Source organism: Hyposmocoma kahamanoa, unplaced genomic scaffold (assembly GCF_003589595.1).
Source record: "Hyposmocoma kahamanoa isolate Upper Pololo Valley unplaced genomic scaffold, ASM358959v1 88, whole genome shotgun sequence".
Classification (NCBI taxonomy): Eukaryota; Metazoa; Arthropoda; class Insecta; order Lepidoptera; family Cosmopterigidae; genus Hyposmocoma; species Hyposmocoma kahamanoa.
In genome coordinates, this window is record NW_020654466.1 from 440,676 (window position 1) to 453,396 (window position 12,721).

At 33.4% G+C, this 12,721-nt stretch overlaps 2 protein-coding genes across 2 annotated transcripts in view; both read right to left on the reverse strand.

The window, feature by feature from the left end:
- Positions 1 to 3,516, reverse strand: part of LOC113235635 (high affinity cationic amino acid transporter 1-like) — a 34,927-nt gene extending 31,411 nt beyond the window's left edge. Inside the window, exon 1 of the mRNA XM_026471449.1 lies at positions 3,454 to 3,516. Coding sequence (XP_026327234.1) covers positions 3,454 to 3,511 — 58 coding nt within the window. The 5' untranslated portion in view covers positions 3,512 to 3,516. The remainder of the gene's footprint in view (positions 1 to 3,453) is intronic.
- A 4,612-nt stretch (positions 3,517 to 8,128) lies between these two features.
- Positions 8,129 to 12,721, reverse strand: part of LOC113235841 — a 37,238-nt gene continuing 32,645 nt past the window's right edge. Inside the window, exons 3-5 of the mRNA XM_026471758.1 lie at positions 11,069 to 11,193; positions 9,898 to 10,052; positions 8,129 to 8,255 (exon numbers count right to left, since the gene is read on the reverse strand). Of these exons, the coding sequence (XP_026327543.1) occupies positions 8,191 to 8,255; positions 9,898 to 10,052; positions 11,069 to 11,193 (345 nt within the window). The 3' untranslated portion in view covers positions 8,129 to 8,190. The remainder of the gene's footprint in view (positions 8,256 to 9,897; positions 10,053 to 11,068; positions 11,194 to 12,721) is intronic.

A 12,721-nucleotide genomic window follows, 5' to 3' on the forward strand; every position in this document is an offset into this window, starting at 1 on the left:
GTGTTAATTATAACATTTGATGACAATTTGCTCTATGAATGAATAATTGATTTTAAAACTTCTTTTTCTCTTGACTGTACTCACGTTTAATTTTTTTTATTGAATACAAGGGACAAGCATTATTTTATTGCATTATTTTGTGGCTTTTGAGATGTGGTGTAGGAGACGAATGCTGCCGCCGTTAGTTGAAAGGGCTCTTGTAGCAAAAACTCAAAACCGCGAATATTATAATTAAATTTGTATTGAATTGACATTCAATTATAGTTTTTTATAATTATTAATACAAAGATCGAACGCTCAGAAAAAATTCCTTCGATCCGGCCGGATTCGAACCGATGTCTTCTAGCATACCGTGGCAGACGCCATACCAACTAAACCACGGAACGAACCAGCGGATCTCACGAATTTTTCTAGGTGCTTGCGTCGTAACTTTGTATTTTGTTTTTCAACGAATTTTTAGCCGTAGCGCCATCTATGAGAAATCTATGATATTTCGTCACTCAGTTAGATATCTTTACAGCTACCAGCCCCGGCTAAAGATGTCGCTATTCATTGTATTTAAATTTTTATTGAATTGATATTCAATTACTTTTATGTTATTTTCGTTTCGTGACTTAGTTGGTACAGCGTCTGGCACGGTATGCTAGAAGTCTGTTCGGCCGGATCGATGGAATTTTTTCTGAGTGTGGATCTTTGTTTTAATAAATATAACAAAAGAAGTAATTATGTAATGGTGGCACTTCAGATGACTATTTGTATTTGCGTATTTGACATATTTGGCAAATACTGCCACGTGTAGATGGCATGTGTGACAAAGTACATTTGCCATGTTTGTCTATTCAACAAATACAACAAACACCAAATTCGCATTACCGCGCGCTGGTTGGTTTCTCCACGCACATCAAAGGAGCCAATGAGGCAAATACGCAAGCAATCCGTCCACGCTACGGTTATATTCATTTATTTTAACTCCTTATTTGGCCCCATTTGTGCAGACGGCCATATTTGTCAATGTTTGCCTGTTTTTCCGTGCGTCAAATATTTTTTCAAGTACATCAAACACCTAATAACGAATACAAGTAGCCATGTGAAGTATAAGACACGAGTGTATGTCGTATTTTTAGTCGACCGACACATATGACCAGATAAAATTAAATAAATGTGTAGGCAACAGACCATCGTCACCGCGTTTTTTGTCGACTGACACTGGATTTTAAATTAAGCGTATGTGTCTATAAATTTGTTCAATTTTAACCCTAGTATTCATCGATCGCTAACAGCACCAATCCGTAAAATTGAGCAAATCTGTTAGCTTACAGATCTTACTGATCGTCAAAACATCAAACGACAAACATCAAGATCAATCATCATTGAAAATCATGGAAATCTGTAAGCCCCTATTATTGATCGTCAAAATACACCGAGTGAAAACACACCGATGAAAATTAAAATTTTCAACGTGTAATTATTAATATTTTCAACAGGTATGTAGGTACTGTTACATCACACACAATCCACTTAAAGAATGTTTGAGAAATAAACATAAAAATAAGCACATTCTACTCATACTACAAAAAGCAACGTAATTAATTCTAATTGCACGGAAATACCGTATTGGAATATAATAAATAAGTATTTATTTATTAAATATCATGATTTTTTACTACTGTGATTATCATATAGTTTTTTTTTGTGAAATTACTTCACAACTTTGCTTAATTTTCATTCACAAACGTCATGTGTGCAATATTGCGTTCCAGCATACCCCGGACACTCCATACAACGGTCGAAAGGTATTTACCTACTACTACTACATACAGCAAGACGCTATCTGCACACGCGCAAATGTGTGCGTGAAGTGGCAAGGTCGCAACATAGCGAAAATTCTAACGCGAATATGTTATCTATGATTCTATTAATAGAATCCTAATAATTTTACATGTCTATTAGGTATTTATATCGATATATTATTATATTTTTCATTAATTCACTAACTATAGTAATATTGAAGATTTATTTTAAAAATATATTAAATGCACTTAAAATGTTATATTTCGGACATGTACTTTTAAGTAAGGTAACCAAGGTAGTTGAAATTGCTTGTCCAAGTTTAGTTAATAATTAATATATAGGTAGTATAATATTTCTCGGCAATACGAATAGAAAATTCGCGAAGTCATGGCGTCTTATTATATTGATATAATAAATCTGTATTTTTTTATACATACATATATTACTCTGCAGTTAATAAATAAAGAAAACAATAACTGAACGAGTCTCAGACATAAGTTTTTTTTTACTTACTTCCTTTCATCTTTCGGGAAATGGTGATAAACAGCCACACATAGCACAATTCACGACCATTATAAATAGTAACGTAAAATTATGTTTTATATTTACGTACAAGTTTCGTAGTGAATAAATGAAAACTATATTCAAATATCAAAGCCGCCTTCGCGCGAAAACGGCTCGCCGGCAGCCTTGTTGTCGTTCAGTCAATGTGACCGGCAATGTCGTGGTGCGGTATCTAAAACTAGGGAGGGGCGGAGAGTGTCCGTTCTCTTATTCTTTATTCTCTGGTTCCAGTTTAGAAGGGTAAAGGTGAATTTACAGGCACATGGAACTTGTCAATTTATGTCTCAGGGTGACAGTCGCAGAGGCAGTGTCCCTCACATCTTAGCTATTTAAAGCTCTGACATTACAACTCATATGGACAGGCAAATATAGCTTAGCACCAGCTGTAGCCGTAGCCGCAGTCCTGTCACTTTGTATCTTAAAAGAAATGGAGTAACCTACTTTTCAGTACTTTTACTTTTGTAAGTAACTACCCATTTAATCATAGTCACATGACTGATCATATGACTACATGATGAACAATAGAAAACTTTTCTAAGTTGTTAATCCGAAACCTGTTATGTGACACAATTATGCAACTAAGCAACAATACAAAATGTGCAAATGTATATAGTAAATGGAATGCAGTTGTATCCTATGACATGCATAATTGCATCATGCACATTAATAAGTGTTAAGGTTGTAGCAAAGAAACTTTTTTCTTAAAAATAGAAAAATTCCACAGACATACATTTCGTCCAGCACAAATGATAATTAATCAGTGGAGTAATCACCATTTACGGATTGGCTGAGTGAAAAATTATCATAAGTTTCTCACTGGTGGAAGCTGTTTAAACCCACAACAAGCATATAAAGAAATTCGTAATATCTGCTGTCTAAAACTGTAGCTCAGCTGGTAAAAGCAATAGCCACAGTGAAGTGACAGACATTGGTTTGAATCCAGTCGTATCTAAGGAACTTTTCTTTGTGTTTGATCAAACTCTGTTTCGCTAATAATCAACATTTGAGTTATGCTACACACACGCACTCCTGACATAATCTAGTTGAGATATGTAGGCAGAGGTCAAACTTTTTTGTCACATGTATGTCCTTACTAACCTCGGAAGTTATATAGAGGTCCTGTTATGCATAACATCAGTGGGATTCCTCTCTCCATCCAGTGGGTTTGACCCTGGATATGTGTGGTGTACAGGTTGGCTATGTCAAGGATTTTCGTAAATTTTTTTATTGTCAGATTTCATTAAGTGTGATAAAATTACAGATTCCTGTTTGTTATATTGTAAACTGCTTATTCAAAACATAAGGAAAAAATTATTTAAATATATTAGTTTTAAACGAAATTGTTATAGGAAAATAATGTTGACAGATAACATGACATACCTCTAGATCAATTCTTTTACAATACATATTTTATAGCCCTGTTTATGCACTTGAGTCAGTCAGAAAAAGCTTAAGTGAATTCAATAAGAGCAAGAAAGACATTATGCGTTTTGGTTCCACTAGAACCGTCAATGCGAAACACGCAATGTCTGTTTAACTCTTATATATACATGGACATAAGTGCTTTTTCTGGTTGGTTTAGACTCTATTGACAGCTGCCATTCTTTATACCCGAAGACTCGCTCAACATATTGGCGGCTCTTGAGTATATTTGCAGATACTCACAAAAATGATGATTATTCAGAAACAACCAAATGATTTTACTTGAAATTAAAAAAACTATTCTATGATAATGTTGTGTTATATTTGATGAGAAATTCAAAGTGATTTACCATGTAATATCATTACAATTTCTCATGAAAAATAAACACAAGGGAAAATAGTAGACGTTGATGTAATTAAATCATTTTTGAAAATATTAGGCAACTTTGATGATTTGAATATAATTAGGAAATTAAACTATTTTTCTGGATTTAAATCGTGTATATTTATTTTTTCAAACAAACCAACGTTTCGGGCCCTTTACAAGTCACATGTGACCATTAAATCTGGAAAAATAGTTTCATTTGCTATGTATAACAATCGTGAAAACCTAAGAACTTGATACGTTATAATTTTTGAAATGTTGAATGTATACGTTACTTTAAATAAAACCAATTATTTTGTTTTATATCAACTGAACTAAATAGATCATGTATAGTAATACAACATACATTTTTCAATTGATTAAATTTTGTTTGCAAAAAAATAAATTCTGAAATAGAGCCAGTGTTCTTACTGCTCGGCCCTCATAATAGAACTGATTTAGTACAGGAAAAATTTTAACTCGAACTGGAATAGTGTCAACTCTTAAAACAGGCAAGATTACCCCAGCGGGAGACAATCATGATTGTGTGTATGTCTATAAATCATAGTTTATATCTCACAAAAACGTTTTAAGTAATTTTCCATACATGTTACTGTAGCAAATTGGCCTTCGATAAAAGTAGCACCTTCCAATTAGATGTTTTTTACGAACACGTGCTCAGTAAATACAGTCGACATGGCGGTTTCCATTCATTAACCCGCTTCAACGTACAATCGTTAGAGATACGCCGTTTCCCTAAATATTTTGATATCGTAGCGTCCTAGAGCCCGATGTCTAAGGAGCAGCACTGTTTTCATCCATTTTTTTTAATATACCAATATCGTTACGGACACACGTACACCCGTAGGCCGCGTGACGGGTTAAGCAACGTAAAGGAAAATATCACTTATAAAATAAATACGCAAAAATCTTACCGTGTTCGTAGGCTCTCTTCACTCCGTAGCCAGAATATAAGCTGTGATGGTCTAATATGCCATTCTCCTGGCCATTTTCCTCAGGAAAAGACATTTTCGGCGAGTTACAAAATCCTCACCAAGCGCACTCAACCTATTATTATTACTATTATACGTATAATTTTTTAAGAATTACGTAACGATTACTATTACTTTACTTGATTAGAATGTTTAATAAGTCATAAAGTTATAAGAAATAAATAATTTTAAGTCAAAAGTTTTAAAACTATTATTCGAAACCACATTTTTCACATGCCCATTTCGTGACTTTGACAGATGTGTGAACGAACTAGTGTCGTGTCGACCAGAATGAAGCAAAAACATCGATTATGTTTTGAACTTGCTATTAACAGCATAAACACAATAATAATATACAAATACCCCAGTGCAGTAATTGGTTTCACTTAGCTTGTTTATGTTTTCGCTTTTGAGAGTAACAATTGATTAAAATATTGCTGAAATTTAAATTCATTTAACCGTTACTATTATAGTAGTAATAGTATATATACTATAATAGTCGTCACCAAATAAAAGGCCATGTTTGACACTTGTCATCGTGACGCAATAAGGATGTGGACTAATCATATCGGTAATCACATTATAAAAATTTTCACGAGAAATCGATTCAAAATTTTAAGAGTTTGTGATTGTTTAGATTATTTTTCGGTTCATTGTTGTTCAGGGGGCCTAAAAGGCCAAATCGTGCAATTATGTTAAAAGCAATTCATTTACAGAATTCCTTGCAATTCTGTAGCAATTGATCTTATTATCGTAAAATTATCCCACATTCAGATGAATTGTACCTTATCTTTTTAATTTTGATTTTATAATATTTATAAATGGTTCATTACGACTATTTAGTGTAAATAAGTATGTTCATAGATAAAACAACTATACAACAAGATTTAATTACCAAGAAACCAAGGATTTCATAAATTTTCAATTATTCGGCTGCCAATAAGTTATAAGTTGCCAATGTCAACAACAAACAATCTCAAATAATGTTCATAATATTTTCTAATACATTTCTTAAATATTTTTCCGAGAAATCGAAGTGACTCGGTGAAATTCGGCTATTAATTGCTTACAACACTATTATTTAAAAAAACGCTTGAGGACGTAACTGTTTTCAGGACATTTCGGGGTAACTCAAAATTGCATTTTATTTTGGAATTAGTGCGAAAACGTTGTATATAATGTTTCAATAAAATTTATGTATTTTTTTAAACTCAATTACGCTAATAATTGTTTGTTTATTGTTTCGTTGATCGCATTCAAAGTTACATACTACCGCCTTTTATTTGGTGAAGACTATAAAAATGTGTTATGATGGTCACATATGCTCTCGAAGTTGGGGTTGCATAACCACATGCATAACATATCGATATAATATTTTCCTGATGTCAACGTCACTAAAGGCAGCATACGTTAAATTGACGGAAATTACATCATACGGTTGCGTTCATAAATACAGCATGTCACTTAATTTTAAAAAAGACTTCCAATAAACTTTTGTTTAAAATTTAACATTATAAAAAGCAACGGCATAGTATAGTTGTATAAAGCATTATTTTTTAATAATTTAAAAAGTGCATCGTCCCTTCAGAAAAAATAAAAGAAAGTCTAACACGAACACCAATAATTGTTATTTAATTTGAAAAATATTTCTTAAAACTAATAAAAGAATTGCTACATAATTATTTATTTGCTTAATAATACAAACAGTAACTTTAAAATCTCTTCTTCAAACAAAAAAACTTTTAAAATAAAAAAATAATTGTTCTTTACACTTTTAATACATGATCTATATACTTAATTATGTTTGGTATGTAAAATACTAATCAAGATTTAAAAATGAACATCAAAACGTAAGGTAATACTATCCACTCATCTGCCACTGGCAAGCTACCTGCATGCATTTTATCGTTTTTGATAATTTACAAATATCACGTGTAAAAATAACTACTTAACATGTAAACGATTTCCGGCATTTTGTGTAAATCAAATGCGAATAAAACGTTTCAAAATCATCAAAGCTCTCAAAAAGAAACATCTTGAGCAAAATATGAAAACACTTTAAAATATAAGTATTTCAGTACTCTCATATTATTAATATATTTTATACTTAATTAGACAGTAACTAATAAGAATGATGGCTGCTATCTTAGAAAACTGCCTGATTGTTACCAAACCAATAGGCGTTGATTGCTACCTGCTTTGTACCAAATAAAATGGAACATAACTATAGTTTGTTGAATCTTTAAACACCGCATTCCTATCTTGAAAACAAACATTTCAAAATTTGAAAAAAAAATAAAAATTGTGAAACAAAAGCGCCGCATTTGAGGTTTCAGGCTTAGAATAATAACGCATTGAAACCTAGTCCGCACACGCTAAGTGAGGCAAATAGAAGCGCTCCCAATGGGCCTACACGAGTGGCGAAAAATTACGAAATGTGTGGTAAATGAGGGTAAAAATACGTCAGACAATTATAAAATAGATACTAACATCACGTTCCACAAGGAAGTAACGCGTTTCAACTTGTATTTTTACATAAATATTCACTAAAATCGAAAATTAACCTACTACTAAAACTAGCCTACACGAATTTGATTTTTGCCTCACTTGTAACAGTTCGTTTGATATGAAACTATCATTCTATGCGTTATTATTCTAAGGTTTCAGGTTACCTACATGATAATAAGCCTGGAATACAAAAAATAGTATATGACTAGAAAATAAATACAAAATTAAACTATTAAATAAAGTATTATATTTGAGTATCATCTAATTATATAGTAACGAGACAATTTCCAAAGTTTCGTTATAAAAACTTAGTGGTTACCATTTTGGTAGCATATTTAATACATTTTTCTTATTAAGTTTGTGTTTGAACATAATACTATTTTTTTTTTGTCAACTGTAGGTAGACCAAGGTCACCAAAAATAATTTTTCTATCTTTTTCATCTTATTTTACCGAACATCGGTACAGGTAACACAAAAGTTAAAATTTCGTAATCTAATTATATATATATATAATTTGTCCTGAGCATCATCAACCTATTTCAACCATATTACTTTTGGAAATATCTCTTGGAATATCCTGACGGACACAGCTTGAATAAACACACCTGAGGATCTGAAACAAAGAAATGATAATGTTATTGTTATACAGCTTACAATAAACATTTATCTATTGTAGAAAAAATCGTAAATGTCTAAAACAAATGCGAAGTAGGAAAGAAGCGCCTACAACTGTAACTTCTGTGCCAATGCAATTCATATCATGTTAAAAGAAACAGTAAGTCAAAAGCAATAATGAAATATCCATTTTTTTAAATATTATCAAGTGACGGGACGAACAAGTCGTGCGCCTGATGGTTAGCAACACGCCTGTCCATATCAGTAACAGTGCCACACACGAGCTTTAAATCGCAAAGATCTGAGGGGAACTACCACTGCGCCCGTCACACCCCGGCACCCTGAGCCATAAGTTGACAAGTCTCATGTATATCCATTAGAACTTCGTAACATTCACAATGCAGACATTTTTGGCAAAATTGTATCTCCTTTCACAATCTATCGTAAAACTATCGACAACAACCATAACTATTTAAAATTACGTGAAAACTGGAACATTATTTTATATCGTCTTCAAAAAAGAGACTTGACTGTAGTCATTGTAATTCCAATGAGACTCCACTGAGATTACATTTATTGTGCTATAATGGCAGTAGCGCCTCTATAGTGTCAGAGATTCTACTATGATAGAATAGCACTAACATTGATGGTACCAAAATGCAGGCGTGTCTATGCTCCACAAAACGGAATCCCTTTCACCTGACTCCGACTTTTCGTGATATATCCATACCGATAGCCGACCGTCTCCAGCTACTTGGAATGGACATGTCGTTCAAACTGAACTTCGACAGACATTGAATTCATGGCTAAAAATGCAGCCTGGAAGATTGGTATACCTTCCAAGGTGAGGCGTTACTTCACTCCGAGCCAGTTGCTTCAGCTGTATCAAGCACAAGTCGGGTTGAGTATGGAGTGCTGCTGGCACTAAATACCAACCAATTTGGATTCAATAGACAAGCGTGCTAAGAGGCTTATAGGTGATCGAAATTAGTAGAGGCGAAGCTCCAGAGCCTTGAACACCGCCGTAAAGTTGCCTGCTTATCGGTATTCTACAGGATATATCACGGAGAGTGTGCGATGGAATTGCATAATTTGATACCGCCTCCCCCCTTCCATCTTATGGGACTAGACGTGGGCTGGGATCGCACGAAGCGTTTCGCTTCCACATTTATATGGCGAGCGGCTAGAGAGTGGAATTCCCTACCTGCGGACTTATTCCCCGAACGCTATAACTTGGACCTTTTCAAGGCGAGAGTGAATAGGCATTACTTAGGTGTGCAAGCTACATCGTCGACTGTCATCTACACTTTCCATCAGGTGAGATGGAGGTCAAATGCGAGCTTATTTTTTATTATTATTACATATATATATGTATATTATTAGTAGACCACGTTATTGACGAGTCCTCGACTTGGCAATGACGAGCGAATACCAAAAGAATGCAATGGCAGTTGCATAATGTAAAAAATCCTACCATTGACATTATCGACACACAACTGAGATAATTTATTTTGTAAACTTAGGCCCCGCTCGATACCTAAGTCCGCATACTTTTAAGGCATTGAGGACTTATTTTTGACACGCACAATTTATTGAAAATTCATTTAAAATTCTTCAATTGCTATTCTAGTTTGGCTTACTTCTTCTCAAATGTTTTTCCTTGTTGACATTGTAAACTCTTTGTAGTCTCAACATCAAGTCGGGACGACGTGGTGGCCGCGAGTTTCGCTTCTCGACGTCGTTGCCTGGCCAATTCGAATCTTCATGAATTTTCTCCAGGGAATACAATTGCTGTCTGGAAATATATTAAACATTATTACAACTAAGTGCCACTAAGCATGTTAATAGCGATCATTCACCCTTCCTACCACTGTTTACGTTATTTGTGGAAACAATACTTTCCAATGTTCCAGTAACGTCCGAAAGTGTTAACGTCAATGACTTTGATGTATAGATAACTTCGGGAGTTGTAAACTTTTAAATAGTTCGATTGTGATGAAGCATTATTAATTAAATATTATGCTTTTATTTTCTCATTGAATAAAAAAGTTACATTATAAATACTAAGCAAAACCGTCACTTTTAAAATCCGATCCAAGTTGCCAAATCTAAGAGTGATAATTTTTTCGAAGCAAAATATGACATAACAAATTAATAAAACAAACAATTACAAAATGAATAGAACGAATTAACAAAACATCACCAAAATTGAAGCGTGGATACTTTTGAAATTCGATCGAACCCTAGCATACCCCGACATAGTATGTTTAAGTGACGTATATCTGGCGTAAAAATTTCTAGGCAAAAAAAAACAAGTGACGATAAATTAAAATTTGCCTAATTTATAGGACCGTAGCTTTTTATGTATATTAAGTGAAAATTGATTCAGTTTTGTATTTTTAAAATTATGATATTAAAGAAACTGAATTATACTTAGCTATTATGCACTGAGTTTTAAATGTCAGGTGTTGTGAAGTGTTACATTATTGTAACATAATTCGTATTATTATTCTTTTTAAACACGTGTATCGTTTAAATGATAAGTAATAAAAATGTGACATTAACCACATGTAAATACATGTGATATGCCTCAATTTCACATTGTTATTGTTACGTCATTGGTTTTTATTAAGTTACTTAAGGGACATCAAAATTGTGACTTCGGGATGACAGTCGGGTCAATGACCGCTATTGACATGCTAAATGATGGAACCTTGCAACTAACAACTATTTTTAATTTGAATATTAAATTTAGATAATTGATATCAAGTTAATCAACACACAACATAGAAAGTATTACAACGTAAATACCTATAGAGAGATGGCTTGGGATGTTGCTGCTTCTGAAGAATTTTGAGTAGCCTTTGAAGTAAAATTTCTGTTCTATCTGTAGCTTCCTCTCGATCAATTTGTTGGTGTTTGATGTTGTTTTCCTCCTACAACACCAAACATTTATTTATCGATAAATAAAGAGAACGCCTGGTTTGTCCCTTGCGTAACCTCAAAGGAGCAAGAACTCTGTCTATATTTATTAACTCTAACATCTTTAAACCTCCACTTTATTTGTTACTGTTTAAATGCATGTTACTTTACATCAATAACATAAATATATATTTTAATGCCTCTTTACATCCAAATAAATCTTAATTTAACATAAAAGTGTTTTGTTATAATTATTAATACAAAGGTCGAACACTCAGAAAAAATTCCTTCGATCCGGTCGGATTCGAACCGACGTCTTCATGCATACCGTGGCAGACGCTATACCAACTAAGCCACGGAACGAACCAACGGACCTCACGAAATTTTCTATGTGCTTGCGTCGTGTCTTTGTACTTGGTCTTTCAACGACTTTTTAGTCGTAGCGCCATCTATGAGAAATATATGACAGATTTATCACCCAGTTAGTACCTTTACAGCTACCAGTCCTGGCGAGAGATGTCGCTATTCACTGTATTAATTAAATTTTTATTAAATTGATATTCAATTATTTTTTGTGAAATTACTCTTTCTATATAGAATATAATCTTTGTATTAATAATTACAACAAAATTAGTGGAGTAATTTCACAAAAAATAATTGAATATCAATTCAATAAAAATTTAATTAATAAAAGTGTTTTTAATGGTATCAATCTGACGGGACAAACAAGTCGTGGATTAGTGATAAGCAACACTCGTGTCCATGAAAGTTTCAGTGCCACTCAGGGCTTTAAGTCGCAAAGATCTGAGTAGCACTGCCACTGCGCCCATCACCCAGAGACATTGACAAGTTGACAAGTCCCATGTGCCTGTAATTTCACCAGCACCGTTACCATTTAAAACCGGAAAATTTGGCGGCAGAAATAGGCAAGGTGGTTGCTTCCCTGGACGAACTCTATCACAAGGAACTCTACTGCCACTATATATAAAAGGTTATGTGACATACGGAATTTTGCTTTGGGGTAATGCCGCCGATATCAATAGAATCTTTGTCCTGCAGAAACGTGCAGTTAGGGCAATTTACAATCTGAGCCCCAAAGTATCTTTGAGAGATAAGTTTAAGGAAATTAACTACACTAGCCTCACAGTACATTTATGAAAATGTAATTTATGTTAAAAGGAATAGTAATTTCTTTATGAAAAATAGTGACAGACATAACATTTATACGAGGAATAAAAATAAACTAGCTTTTCTTGATAGTCGTCTTCACAAAGTCAAAAAATCATTTAAGGGGCAATATATACGCTTCTATAACAAGATTCCGGTTGATATACAAAATTTGCCTTTCACGAGGTTTAAAACTATAGTGAAACAAAAACTTTATACTAAAGGTTAAATTATACAACTTCTGCGTACTTGGATGACAAAAATCCGTGGTAGTACCCGTTTAGCTCATGGAGGTAGTCTCGATCTCTGATGTTTCAAATAAAAAAATAAATATTGTAAATGTTATTTACAAAGAGCAACCCCTAGAGTTTCTTG